This window comes from Anser brachyrhynchus, assembly GCF_964034855.1.
Source record: "Anser brachyrhynchus genome assembly, chromosome: 1".
Classification (NCBI taxonomy): domain Eukaryota; kingdom Metazoa; phylum Chordata; class Aves; order Anseriformes; family Anatidae; genus Anser; species Anser brachyrhynchus.
Genome location: NC_137694.1, coordinates 59,032,403 through 59,047,633, shown reverse-complemented (window position 1 = coordinate 59,047,633; position 15,231 = coordinate 59,032,403). Strand labels below are relative to the sequence as shown.

At 38.5% G+C, this 15,231-nt stretch overlaps 1 protein-coding gene across 2 annotated transcripts; it reads right to left on the bottom strand.

The window, feature by feature from the left end:
* Positions 1–72: 72 nt before the first annotated feature.
* Positions 73–15,115, bottom strand: GLT8D2 (glycosyltransferase 8 domain containing 2). 2 transcript variants are annotated; one of them, XM_080558108.1, is made up of 10 exons: positions 13,503–15,115; positions 11,566–11,610; positions 10,100–10,195; positions 8,778–8,946; positions 6,895–7,012; positions 6,219–6,303; positions 3,730–3,842; positions 2,849–3,015; positions 1,136–1,248; positions 73–328 (listed from the first exon to the last, which is right to left on the bottom strand). In XM_080558108.1, exons 2-10 carry the CDS (start codon positions 11,582–11,584, stop codon positions 156–158), a joined length of 1,053 nt encoding a protein of 350 aa, XP_080414234.1. In that variant the 5' UTR covers positions 11,585–11,610; positions 13,503–15,115; the 3' UTR covers positions 73–155. The 2 variants fall into 2 exon arrangements, with proteins under 2 accessions (XP_080414234.1, XP_080414235.1); XM_080558109.1 differs by lacking the exon at positions 11,566–11,610.
* Positions 15,116–15,231: the final 116 nt, after the last annotated feature.

Sequence of the window (15,231 nt, the reverse complement as noted above, 5' to 3'; positions counted from 1 at the left end):
CACCCATAAGCCCTCAAAACTGATGGTCATTTTATGGCAATATTTAAGAAATACTTAGTTCTCTAAAATCAGTTAATTATACATTTTGACATGTTGCTTCTCAAACTATTGCATGCTGCAAAACAAAGTATAAATGCATTTAAGTGTTTTCAGTATCAACTGTCAGGACGAGTTAATTTGAACTTCCCTGAAGGGTCAGGAATAAACCAATTTTCCCAGAGATCGGTGTGAACGCTGGGATAGTCCCAAGGTTTATATCTCCCGTTCCAATGAAGTAATTTAGCTTCTTGAAGGAAATGTTCTGAGTAACGGGTATCAGGACTCCAGCCTGCATGGGTACATGGAAAAAAAAAAGTTTTTTTATAATGGAAGACACTACACAGTTAAACTTTTGTTTTATTAAAATAAGTCTGATTAGTATGGTTCCACATACTTGTCAATAGACACCTAGTTGTATGATAGAGCAGCGTTTTTAATTTAAAACCTTCAATTCTGCATCTGAAAAATCTGTTTCCTCTCAACAACATCTTGGTATACCTGGGGCTTACAAAAACATCCCTTGTACTGTTCATTTTATTACATAAAGCTATTATCTTTTCCTCAGGATAATTCACCATTCCCAGGTGAATGGTAACTGCAGCCTTCAGAACGTTGACTACACAAAGGCTGCCGGGCATCCCATGATCTTCTACTGTGGCTGCTAAAAATGTCAGTTTTTTTCAGTCTCTGTGACTATATTCACATCTTTCATATATTCTTTCCATGGCTTAGGACAATATAGATAGTTGGTCTTCAATCATGTAGTTTTCTCCTTGGTACTTTTTTTTTTTTCTTTTCTTACCCAATTTAATGATTACTAGGTATTTTCTGCAGGGGTACAACTATTTTGTTTGCTTGACCTGTTAAGATATTTGACTAACGACTACCAGTGGGATATGCACACATTCTGCCCTACCCTGAAGCAAGCAGGACTAGTGAGTGTTAGAGGAAAAGAAGGAAGCATGGATTACGTATTTGGATCTGAGGTATAAAGTAATGTGTTGAGGTAAAGTAATGTAACATCCTACACTGGAATCTTAAAAACAACTCTCACTTTATTTAGTTCAAACTGCAAATGGTGGAAAGCTAAACTTACCAAGATGCCGTATGTGCCACATAGGATTAATAGCAGAATACTTTCCATGAAATACAATCAGCATCGGAGAGGTCGCCACACCTCCCCCGAGGGTGCTGCTGTAGAGGTTTTCCCTGCAAAAGAGCGAAGTGTTCAAAACCTCAATAAAAGAGCCTTTGGCACAGAGATCAGAAATTAAAAATGTAAGTATGCTGGTAAAATTCAAAAGCATTTTGAACAGACTTATTTTCAGTGTACTCTGTTCTAATGCTGTTAATTGCTTGCATTTGCAACTCCAATTCTCCTTGAGTAGATTGTTGCTACCAAGCAAACGGGGAGTCAAGCCCAACATGAAGCCAATTACTTCCACATGCTGCCTGTAGTCTATGAGGCTGGCAAAATCAAAGTAGGAGAAAAAAAACTCTCAACATAAAGGAATTAAACATATTTTGCTAATGTAATGTACGTGCTTCCATGTATTTCACTCTCTCTCTTCCTTCCCCTTCGCCCCCCTGCACAACTATTAGACTTGTAGGTTAACTTCAGATCAGATTTGGCAGTCTAGTTTGTATAACCTAACATCTAAAGGATATTAATTTCCTGAGAAGTTTGTTAAAACTCCAGGGCTTGAAAAAGCCAAACATTACTGTGAGGAGAGGCTTTAAGAGGTAGCAGCCAGATGTTTGGCCACAGGGTGCTTAAGGCCTGGCCAGTCAGCACATGGGAGCATCATGTCACCTGTCTAGCCCAGCAAGGCTGGGAATTATCAAGAGGTGCTTAGAGGCTACAGAACAACAAAAATCATAACCTCCAAAACCGTGAGTTTCAGCTGCTAACTAAGCAATTTATTTCACTGTCACTTCAAAACCCAGCTAAAAGGAATATGAATGTTTTATTATGGTCGAAAATCATCTTTGTAGATAAGACCTGCAGTTAATATTCATGGATTTTTTTCAAGCTCTTAAAAAGCAGAGCAATAGCTTCTCAGAACGTTACCTAAGCAGAGTGAGAAAGACAGGCATTTAGCTTTTCATTCAGTCACATGCTTATCATTTGTGTCTCCTGCTTTGTTCAATTCTGAAAGTAACCAGTAATGGAGGTAGTCCAAAAGCACAAGCTAATCTGTTTCAATTTAGTTTTACTAAATTTAAACTTAACTCTTTACAGAGAAAGAAAGTAAATGTCAAGTTTGCAAATGGAGGTTTGCAACAAACGTTAAAAATTAACAGTGTTTGTTTCATTGTGTTCATGACTTATTTGTGGTCAAAGCCAAAAAGTTATCTTCATGTCAAGTTTGGTCTGTCTATAGAGAAAGCAGCGTTTTCTATTGGTATTTAAGAAATCTGGTGTCCGATTACTGTTTGGCTGACATTACAGTAGGAGAGACCCCACACAAACAAGAAAACATTCCTTCTTCTCTAAAGTGGCCTCAAGAAGGGAAGATTTTAAGTGGCTTGGTCCCAAGTGAGGTGGGATCAAAACAAGACCCACATGGTCTCAGTGTCCCTCAGGATTAAGTGTGGTTTGCGATAAACACAAGACTAATACTCCAGGCAGCGTTTTCTGGTACACTTTCAATCAGATATAACCACATGGAAATTCTGGAACATGAGTTACTTCAGTATCTCACAGAACAAAATAAAGTTGCAAACTTTAAAGAGCTTGCAAACAGAAAATTATAGTTTTAATACTCAGTTTACAGTTACGTGCAAAGCTAGATTTCTCTATACATACTCTACATTTCTTTGCATCCACTTTTCCAACTGCTTTGTAAGCCGCTGATGTTTCCATTCAGTCATGTTAGCAACAATTACGCCAGGATTAAAGGAGCAGGTGCTGGGGCTGATGCCAAGATCTCTAATTGCTTGCTTTCTGTAGTCCAGGAATCCCATGTATGTGTTCTGGGAAGTTAAAAAAAGAAAGTTTCAAAGTATGTTTATCCCCTGTGAATCTCAATAAAAGTGAGAGTAAACACATCTCTACGCTGCTCACATGGAGACTAAGTATGCGCTTCCAAAGCTGAGTTTCTGTGATGATTACCTGTCTCAATTGCCATGTGACGGGCTGAAAGGCAAGGTATGCCCAGCTACTGAATTGCTTTTTCCACGATATTGTCCCACTAGAAGTGAATAAAGCTCCTTCCTCACCACATTTTTTCTTTCTGTAGCTTACTCTAAATGAGGTATCTTTATACTTGTGCAGCTGTAATGCTAGAGGGACTGACAGTTTTGGGGAACTCGACTCAGAAATTTGCTTTCAAACACTTTTGCTGAGTTTCATTCCCAATTCGACTAATACAAATATCATATACTCTGGCTTCGTTTAATACTCCAGAAGTGCTCATGATCTACTGATAGCAAAATTAACTTAATAAAATACCAAACATAATTTAGTAAAATCCAAAGAGCGACAGAGATTTAACCTACTACAGGAAACAACTCTGCATAGCACCATATCATTACAAAGTTACTACAGAAAGTAGTTCTTAATTACCTGTAAAACTGGTACAAAAATATTAAAAAAAAAAATACTTTCACTTTGGGGAAAATATATAAAATCATATTATGTTTATGAGTCAATACATTCATGATTAGAGTTCCAAAATGACACCTTACCTGCATGCCTACACTTCTAACCATTTCATGTGTAGAAGGTAGATCACAATCATCTGAAAAAGCCGCAGCATGTCCAGGAGCTAACTTAGTCTCATAGAGTTCCTGGATGTCACCTGGTTACACAAAGTTGAAAAGCTTAAGAGCAAGCCTATTCACTGCTACGTAGCTGATAGGATAACTTCTGTTCTCACATGTTAGTTACAAACATATTAATTTTAGGGGATAGCTGAGATGTTAATGAAGGCTGAACTTTGCTATTTGGGAAATTTTCAAGTTTATGTCCCATATACGGGTGTCTATCTTTAGCTATTGCCATCAGAATTCAATACATCCTTAATTTGGTCCAAACGTCCAAGATCAGCTGAAGCAGCAGCTGTTTACACTGTTAAGAAGCTGATTACAAAGTTATGCATTCAATTAGCTCTTATTTGGAGAAAGAGGGTACAGGCAAATGACTTCAGTCCCTCAGAAACACCTCTTCAATTTCCTGCACAGATCATTTTTTTCCTCTGTTCCTGTGTTTGTACCTTGTAGTAAGACACCTGGCTTCACAGTGCTTACTGATAAGCACTGGCCAGCTGAAAGGTGCCTGTCACGTTTGTGGCTTCCCAGACCTCCCAGCTCCTTCCTGAGGGAGGGAGATAACGTAACACATGATGTCTCACTCACCATCTGACTAGCACATATCTACTGTGCCAGAAGGATTTCAGGGCAGGTGGGAAGCACAGCACCACCACTGTACAGCTACAGCAATTAGGGGAGTCCGCATCCAAACCCCTTCAAGCTACTGGCAAGGGTCATAGGCAAGATGAATTAGGTTGGAAGGCCACACGTGGCCCATTAGCCTGAGGTGAGCACTCTCCACAGGTAGGCCATGAAGAAGTAAAGCTGCTATTACCAGGAAACCTCAATAAAAGACTAGAAACTGAAAACATTGCTCATACTGCAGAGAGTGGAACTACTATTTCTGAAAGAAAAATTCTCCAAACTCACCAGCCAGCTGGAAAACTTGGGATAGAACTTACATCCCACACGAAATAAATAAATAAATAAATAAATAAATAAAATGTGGCAGCTAGTAATTGTTCAAGAATAACAAGCCTTAATAGGTATTTTGTCCTGATTCTAAATAACTTGTGTTTTTTCAAGAGAAAAAGCAGAAAAAAAAAATGTGATGACACCCAAAATGTTTCATTCTTACTTACTATAGAAAATAACTGGCCAACACGTAAACAGTCCCAAAGTTAAACCCTGAAACTCCCCATCACTCCTTACCCTGTCAGAACTCCCATTCCAGAGACATCTGATAGAGAGCAGTCTCACATTACAGTTAAAACATGAGGAACAGCTGCCAAAACAGATGCACCCTCGCTCTGCCTCCACCCCCACACGCCCATCTTTATTCCCCTCTTTCGGGGCCTGTGATTACATGGCCCAAGGGTGAGCAAGCAAGAGGAAAACAAGTTTTGTTGTTGTTTTTTTGGTTGGTTGGTTTTGTTTGTTTGTTATATAGCCAGTTTTCTGCCGGGTCAACCAGAAAATGTCAGCTTATTTCGCAGCTGCACAACTGTAGGTGTGATACGAGTAACAGGAGCTGCCTGCGGACAGGAGAGGCCACTTCCGCAGGCAGCAGCCTCCCATTAGCTGTAATGTAAAATTACACCCTTATCCTGTGGCTCCAGAAACACTATCAGCTGACAATCTGACACCCCTAATGAAAGAGAAAGTCCTACCTCTCCTCTTTCACCAGCCACCCCATTCTTTTCCGCTGGAGCACTGCCTTAAGTCATGCCAGGAAGCTAATTCAGGCTGAAAGTAATCACCTTTCTGGGTGTGCAGGCACATGAGGGAGGGATGCAGGTGAAGAGGTGGGGTCAGCTTACAGTGTTCATGCAAATGGAGTGTAAATGAAGACTTAAGAACCTTACAAAAAGTTAATTATTTCTGTTAATGACTGAGGACAGAATAACAAAAGAAAAAGCAGAGATAACCATTGTAAGCCATACATGTTGAAGAAATTGTAAAAAATCTATTGCTATTGCGAAAGAAAATGAGACAGGCAGAGAAGATTAATTGTATTTTATAAAGCAGCTCATAGTGGAGCAGCATTTGTGGGAAATTGAATGCTAGCAGGAAACACAAGTCACACTTAACTACATACTACAGCATCCAAGTGAAAATCGTGATACCTTATCTTTCAGCAACTGACCGAATCCAAATAAAATGAAACCCGTAGAGTTGATTTTGATTAAAATCAAATTTAAAATCAAATTTTGGTTAAAATCAACTATCTAAAACACATATGAAGAGAAGGTTTTCTTCAGAATATCCTTTAAATAAATAAACAGAAATTTTGTAGTTTTCCCAAGTACAATGCTCCTAGAAGTTTCCTCACTTTCCATTATACTCCGTATCTCCAGACAACCATAAAAGCTGCAGTAACTTTGATCCTAATTCTGCTGGAAACTGCTTTTTGGATGTCAGCTTACCTTGAACAATGATATCATCATCCAAATATATGACTTTCTCATGTTTCTGGATAAGCAAAGGAAGATAAAATCGAACAAAGTTCAGCTGTTAAACAGGGGGGAGAAAAAAAGAAATACTAAGTGTTAAAGCAGTTTAATGCATTAGTCTCTCTTTACTGACTAGTAAACTATTAGTTCTTTTAAAGAACCATTAGTTCTTTTACTGACAAGCTCAGAACTGGACACAGTATTCCAGACGCAGCGTTACCAGTGCTGATGGTACAACAAAACACCCAATTTGCTTCTTCTGACAGCCAGTAACATTTAGACTAGTCTTTAGCCTCTAACTTAACCTCAGACATAGCAGAATGCAGCCAACTCAGCATCATGGAGGCACAAGAAGCACTACTGTATCTTTCCTCCGAAAAACTGTAAATATATTCTTAAATATATAACACATTCAAAACATAAAGTTTATACCACCAAATAGGTGAGGTGCCAGCAAGACAGAAAAGTTGCAAGGAGCTTGTTACAATGCACTTTTCCTTCTTGAGTGACAGCTTAGAATTGGGACCTGAAGTGTTTTTTTTGGGGATTGCACCCCTCCTGTGTAGTGGAACAGAGACCTAGGACATTTAAAAACCTGTAATGTGCATTAAATTCTTGAAAATGTGTTGTGTGGTGTTTGTTTACTCACAGGCTGCAGTAGTTCAGGTCGTGATGCATCTTGCCTGATTTTGCCCTTTAGTACCATGGGGTTGAATTCCACAACCTTAAATTTTATTTCTTTCAGTTTAGAATTTTCAATCCATTTTCTGTGATAAAAAGAAGCGATAAAAAGAAATATTCAGCATGTGGAGAGTACTTCCAGTGTTACTCAGACTCACAGGAAAATAAGAGGCTTTGGAAACTCACTTGATCTATCCTACCCCAAGACAAAATCACTTATGTCTACAGCTATTGCACACAGTCATTTGTTTAACCTGTTTAAAAAAAAAAAAAAAAGTGCCAAAACCAGAGACTCCACACATTGTACAAACAACCCATTTTACACCGTTGTGATCATTAAATATTACTTCCTGGACTTTCATGCTATAGTTAAAGACCATTTTTATCTTATCCTATCTGCTATGCTTTTAAAGCACAGGTCAGTTTTCTCCTTTTTACAGTTTTATGTCCTTCAAGATGACCGTCACATATTCACAGTTTAGTAGAGGATTTTTTTTCAGACTAATGTTTTTCAATATTTTGTCAGATTTCCTGTCATTATTGCTTGATGTTCGACTCTGACCTCTCTTCTAAATCTTTCCTGAAGTAAGGCACATAAAACTAAATGCCATACTTTTTCTGATGTGGTAGAAATGCCTAGGAGATCAGAAGTTGTTTTCTCACATCTCCAGAGGTCATATATATCCACAACTATATCTCACTATGAAGCATGCCTTCCCCTCCCCTTTTTTTTGCACAATAGTGTGGTCAGTTATCAGTTATAGTTGTGTAGGTTTCAAAATGAGTGTCAAAGAATATGGGGCCTCCAAATGCACAGTAAGAGAGCATACAGACAGCACCTATCTCTCCACTCCCATTCTCTCACTATAATCATAGTTAATAAAGCTTTTGTCTGACCTACCATAAATTGTACTTGTGTTATTATGCACCTGGAGTCCCCATATTATCTAGCAAGTGCTAACAAACTCCTGCTTCACCTTGAGTCAACACAATCCGCTATTTCCACCTCTACTGAATTTCATCATGTTTTACAGCTCATTTTTCCAACTCATTTGGAGTTTGTTTTCAGCTCATCGTTGTTACTCAACATATCTTCTGTCTCTTCCAACTCCACGCCAACTGTAGAGTCATAGAGAACATTCTCCATTCTATTTTCTAGGTTACTGATGAACTGGATTGGAAAAACTCTCTATGGAACCCCACTTATCACATCTTTTCACTTTGACATAAATTCTAAGTACACAAGCTACAGAAGTAGTCACAGGCAAGAACTGCTTAAAAAAAAAAAAAAGTCTTTGAATCTTTGGTTCACACCTTCCCTCTCTCACTTCCCCCTCTTTTAGAGAATGTCTGCAATTTTTAACACCCAAACTTGCTTTCATTACTAGCTTCTTTGGGCCTCTATTTATTACATTTACCACTCTCCCTTACCTGAAATTAGCTTTAGACAGCAGGCTTTTCTGCTCTGAAACTAAAGACACAGCTTCATATGAGCTGAGTGCAGTGCCACAAAGAGGGCTTGTGACAAGCAAGCATGTATGTACTTACCTTACTACACACTCTCTTCTGCAGCTGATCAACAAAAGGCAAAAAGGCACAGGTACAGGCATGTTATGGTTATTTCATACCCCTTTATGACAGCCAGTGCCTTAAGCAGAGCACAATGATCCTTTTTCCTATGTGTAGGGAATCCTGGGGACAGCTACCAACACACTACTTAAAAGGAAGTACTTTCTTCTTACAAAATGAAGAAACATGTCCTGGAAAGTCCTCCAAGGCCTATACCCATGCTAAGGAGAACAACAACCTGGTCCTAATTACAGCATGAAATAAAATAAAGCACTTATATACCGAATATGAGGGATGGTGTTCTTCAGCCCAACTATGTAGAACAAAACATTAGCCTCCGTGTTGCTGTAGATGCTACTGATTGCTGCTATAGCTGCACCCATTCTGCCTGCAGCAGCACAGATTACGACTGGGATTTCTTCTTCCATTTCCTCAGGACTCTCCAAGTCAACTACAAGAAACAAAATTATGCATTATAATAGAAAACTGAGAATCTTTTTGTATCGCGTCTGGGTCATATGAGTGAGCTCATAGTTCTATAAACAGTGGAATCATATCACATTCATTCCACTTCCTTCCCACATCCTTTACACATCCACATTTGCCAAGGCGCACAGCATGAGCTGTTGCTAACCCAGAACTACATGCAAGTTGACTGGGCTCTTAGATGCCTCCAAACAGAACATAGAAAAAGGTTCTCTGTATCTTCTGCTCCACGGGAGCACAAATCAACCTGTCCTCCATGTTGCTGCTTATTCACATGAAACCTGAAGAAGTTTGAATACCTTTGAGACTTCTACTTCTCAGTTATATTTAGTACAAATTGGACAATTGGCTCCAAAATTTTCAAAGGAAGGAAGTAAGTGGAAGAGCTGGTGTAATTGCATGAGCTTCACTTCTTTGGGAAGCAGGCTAGAAAGGAATAGTGCAAAATTTTGTACCACCAGGAAGTTGCTAATGATAAAAAGGAAAAAAAAATCTGAACAGTACTGAAACAGCTCACATCACTGCTAAGGAAAATTTGTACCCCTAGCACTGATTAACTTACAGAAATTATATGAATAAATTTATACTGGTTGAAACATAATCATTAAACTCATAACAGCCCTACAAAAACATACTGAATAGAAATGGTTTATACTAAGACAGAATTTGTTTATCTGAGGAACAGTGAATAAGCTATTAGTATAAACACTACATACTAGTCCAACCACACCAACCCTAGCGGGCTTTTGTCACTATAAATATTACAGCAAGAACTTCTGCTGAAAATTATATCAAGGTTTGATGATCTATCTGAAATCAACAGCTAGGCCAAGCATATTCCCAAGGGGCAAGTTCTGACTGAAGTTTATTATCACTTGGCATCTCCAATAGTGTTCAGCACAAATAAGAATATACACCAGCTTCCATCTGCATCAGTGACATCTGGATAAAAGTGTGAATCGGGATGACAATTCTTACTTGTACTATCAATCTCCTACTATTTTATTTGAAGTGGCTCATCTACTGCAGGGCAAACAGGTTTAGTAATAAGAAAAAAATGTTAAGTGAAGAGGTAAGAAATATCAAACAGGAACATAAATGAAATGGAAGTCATTTACCTGCTTCATTCTTTAATGCAGATGGCACTTTGTGAACTTTGTTGTACAGAATTGCACATACAGTTAAGACAAGAAGTAACAGTAAGATCTGGTTAACTGAAAAAAAGGGAGAATTTGTTAACAATCACTCTAAAACCTAGAGTACTAATTGTACCTTTTTAAAATCAAATTTGCAATTAGTACATATCAAAACCTGTATTTGCTGTTTTTTTCTTTCGCTATTTGATCAAACTAAAAACATTATGCTAAAAATGTAATGATATCTCTGTCCTTTTACAATTATTTCCAACTACCTGATTTTCATGGATTGTTTGCTCACTAAATCATTAGGTTTCCAATACATATGGGTTATCCATACTATTAAATAAATGTTTCTAAACATTACTAGAAACCTGGAACTTCCTTTCATTGGCTACATCATAGGACTTCAAGAACTAACTATTTTACCCAGCTTTTTCTTTCTCTTATGCTTCCTCCAGACACAAGTAAAATTTTATTTGATTTCAACATGCAGATCTTCTAGGTATATTTGAGCAAAACTCTAACAGTGCTAGAAAAATAAACCCAGCATGCCATTCAAACCAGGTATGTTCCAAAATATTTGAGAATACATAAACATTTTGACACTGTAATTAGTATGTCAAAAAACAACATGCAAAAGCAAAGACCTTACTGTGTATTACGATTTTTCAGTTCCTACCAGACTATCTTGGACAAGCCTAAGCCATTCAACATTAACCACCTGAGAATTGTTAACCAAGACAGTTCAATGATAGGACAAGGAAGGAATACGCTACCATCACTGACAGCTACCTTGATGATGGAGTTCTTTGGGTTGACTTCATTACTTTGTACCATCATAAAGGTGATGGTAGATATTCAAGGCATGCAAAAGAGCAAAGGGAACAAAGTTTTGAACTGTTTGATTCAAAAGGGCCACTTAACCAGAACTAGGCATGAGAATAAGTTGAAATTGGTACGCATGCATCACCAAACCTGCATTTGTTTAAATCAGCTGAGGAAAGGGCCCACTGAATTCAGTGAAATTTTGGGTGTATAACTGAAGACTCACAGCGGTCCATTTTCAGTCATTGATCACAACAGGTGATGAGAATCCCAAACTTCTCAGGGCCACATTTCAATTTTGAGTATGAACAGCATTAACGTGCAGAGTTCTGTTCAAAAAGTCAGGTTGGGTGCTCCTGGCACAACCCACATGAAACTGGCAGTTACCTGCACTCAGTCTCATGCAGCGAAGTAGTGAGTAATATTAAATTAATAGGATTTATTGCTGTACTTATCTGATTTAGTCTACAGAAAAAGACTTATTTTGATAATAAAAGTTAAATATAATTTAGCAAAACTAGTTATAAATTTGCATGCAACTGTTACAACAGTTTTATGAGAAATCACATCTCTGCCCTCTTTTAAAAATACATATTTTAAATGTTTTTAATCTTTCTTACTTTTCTTTAAAAGAGCCATATGTTCTGTTGGATATGAACTGTGGTCTGTAGTAAAATTTAAAAAAATAAAATAAAAAGAGAGAGAGAGGGAAAAAATCATGAATACAAGCAGTGAACACTAGTTAAATATTTCAGGGACAAGGTTTAGCATTATCAACCAGTAAAAGCACTCTATCTTTGTAAATAACTTTCTTGTAACAAATAACTAATATTTTGAGCCAGAGCTATTAGATATTTTAATATTCAACCTACTAATAGACTGAAATGAATTGTTTTAATACATTCAGTCCAATCACCTACACCAGTAAAAACTATGATTTTTAACACATTTTAAAATAATGTACAAAAATTATAAAAACACCAATTGATGCAATTTGTAAATACATCTACCTTTATATCTGATCTCACCTAAAACATAAGAACAATCACAAATACTAAGTTTTTGTTGGCATACAGTTCCCAAACATATAGGTATCATACATTAGAGCAGCGACTTTCAGACTATGAGAAAATCTTAGAGTAATTGTGAAAAGATTTTCTAACAGCAACATCCTTCCAGCAACAGCAAAAGGGAAGCTTGTGCAAAATGGGTTGTATTTAAGCACGTTATTTGTGATGCTTAAGATAAAGAAGTAGCCTTCCCTGAAACTGTACTTCTAAGCAAGGCCTGAGAATGGCCATGACTTTGTACCTGAGAGGAAAGAATCCCTAAAATTGTGGAAAAAGAACAACATTCACTTAAGTTCTGGAAGCAGTAGTATTGTTTATGAAAAAAAAAAAAAAAAAAAACAATAAAAACCACCATCAGAGGTTGGGGCAGGAGGGAAGGAAAACTCAACTGTGTGATCTAACCCTTATACTATTGTAGCTATCTTCAAGATCACAACCCATTTTTCCTGTTTACATACATACAGATATGCTACAGTATAGACAAGGATACACTGCAGTTTCTATCCACGTATTAAAATAAAGTTCATTCTCATTCCTTGAGAAGGAACACGAAACGGCAAAAATTCTTGAAACTTGAGTCACAAAAATGACCACCTCTCATTGGTTAATGCTGCTGATGAGGGAGCATCCTGAATTAGCCTCTACTTTGACTAACAAGTAAAATGATAATAAAAACATAAATAAAGCTAAGATGTGGCTTTGTTTACGAACCACTTATATTTGCATATATTTAGATCCCAACAGATGACTAAATCGTAGAGAGAGGAATATTTCTGAGATTCCTTTCACATCTGCAGTACTTGACTGCATTCCAGCAGCCCACTCTCTTCATGTGGCATTAATTTACATAGATATGAAAACAACCTTATCAGTTGAAAAAAAAAAAGCTGCTTAGAAATCCCTTCTCTTGCACATTACACAAGTATTGTAGTCTTAGACATTTAAAAGCTTATTCATTTAGATAAGGAGAGAGACAGAAAAAACCCTACACTCGTGGAATAACTTTTTAACCTCGCTTAAGCCAGTAGCAATTTTCACTGACTTCAATAGAGCTGACTACAGCCTTTTAACTAAATTTGTAACAGTAGTCACAAATAACACTGATGATCACTGCAAAATGAAAGTTGGATAGTCACAGCCTCATGATCTCTTCAGAGATGATTAAAACAACATACATTGAACCATGTTTTAAACTTTAAAATCTAAACACAGAAAGTTTCATATAAGAAAAGTTTGAATCCCAAAACTACGAAGTTCCTAAGTCTCTGCAACTCAGATTAACTAGCCATTGATTTTTAAAGAAAGGAATATTTATTCTCCTATAAATATTTACTCATTTTTTTCCTGAATTTAGACATTAGTTCCTAGAACCTGGCAGTCCCTAAGTCGGTTGCTAAATCCTGCAATAAAACAAGGGGCTGCAGAAGGGAAAGCTCAGAAACATGACATTACTGCTCAGATATTTCCTGCTTAATTAGTCTTTTTACCTCTTCAAAGCAGCACAGTATTCGGGACTCCTTTCTCCTGAAGAGCTTTTTACTTGGATCCTAGATAGCCCACAGATGTAAGCACTCTTGCCAAAGCTTCCTTGCCCATCGTCCTCCTTTAAAGTCCCCTGTACAAGGGCCTTACAGGGCACAGAAACAGTTTTAAGATTCAATTCCTTTTTCAAACTCTTCAAAGTTTACTTTGGAGTTGTGCTGGTTTTCTTTTCTCTCTGCTGCTGAGGAATAGCAGAGAGTCCAGACGCGGCACTGAAGGAATGAGAGCCCATAAACCACTTCCAGATGTGCTGAACGATGATGCAGCCCTAGATCTGGCAAACTTGCCTTAGAGCTTCATCTAGCAGATTGCGAACAAATCCCACAAGACAAAAAGTCTTAAGGGGGTGGAGGAAAGAGAAGGAAACAAACCGTTCCAGAAGTTACTTCAACAGTCTAGTTGCAGGTTAGGTTTCTAGTCATTATTTGTGGTAAATGTGAACAAATAACTAGTGTGCAAGAGCCAGACAACAACATGCCAAAGTCAAAATGAAAGCCAACGTTTTTCCAGTGTCTGTTTGCACAGTTGTTGCAAGTATGAAATGGAGTGAAACTTGCAAAATTCAACTGAGCATGCACTCTGACTTGAATTGTCTCATCCCCAAATCTCTGAGAAATTAATCTGAACCCATGGGTTTGGTTTGGATTCAGAGGGACCTTAGATTAAGGTATCATGCAGATGTTAATACTGTCTGTTGACACTCTGTCTCCTAAATGACCCTGGAATGCTTTTGCACTTTTATGTCACTTCTTTTATTCCAATTCTCTGCCTCCTTTCTAGGAGCCTCTTATACAGTAAAGCAGTTTTATCACAAGACTTTCACCACTAGTGAAAGGAATAAGAATACACCTTACATTCTATTTCGCATTTCTAGCATGAGACAGCACAGAACTTATGAAGGGTACCTCATTTAAAATGCAGGGTTTTATTTTTAGAATTTTGACTAAGATTTTTGTTCCACTCCTAGAATCTGAAAACGTGGGCTTTTAACCATATGTCTCAAATATGCTTCAAGGGTATTATCTGTGTCTGATTTACTACAGCAACTGATTTTTTGCAGAGCTGCTTGTTGGAAAAATAATTGAAGAGCAGTACAAGGAGTTACATGCTTCGTGTAGATGGTCACAGCCATCACTTTTTTCTGGTGTGCACTACTTTTATGCAGGATTATGTTCACATTCATCGGAATCCACCTGTGTTTTATTAGTGTCCCTTGCATTCTGCGTGCACCCTGATGAGCTCTGAGGCGCGTGTGGCGGCAGCATGGGGACCACCAGCTCTCCCCGCACTGCCAGCAGCGCCTTCTCCGGGTTTCCCTCCAACCCAAGCGTTTACAGCCTCACTTAACGCCCTCATCACAGAGGGAAAAGCACAGCTTCCGTCCCGCTGACCGAAATCTTCAGCTTTACTCAGCTCGCCCGCTGTTCGCTGCAGAACCGAAACCTCGGTTTCTCATCTCAGCCCTCAGCGCCTACCCAGCGCCCGACTCCCCTCACAGGGCGACACTCAGGGCGCCCAGCTAAGCCTGAGGGGAGCTCCTGAGGACGGGAACACCACACACCGCAGCCCCTCCTAGGCCTGGCTCCGAGGACCCGTGGCACACACCGCGGGCCTCACCCAGGGCCACCCGACGCCCCACCACGTCCCCCCCCTTTCCCCCCCTCCCCCGGCCCC

Excerpts from the sequence above, each read along its gene's own strand:
- GLT8D2 (XM_080558108.1), bottom strand. Across the intron at positions 3,016-3,729 it reads TTAGAAGTGTAGGCATGCAG|AACACATACATGGGATTCCT; the intron begins GTAAGGTGTCAT and ends TTAACTTCCCAG. Across the intron at positions 329-1,135 it reads GTGGCACATACGGCATCTTG|GCTGGAGTCCTGATACCCGT; the intron begins GTAAGTTTAGCT and ends GTACCCATGCAG.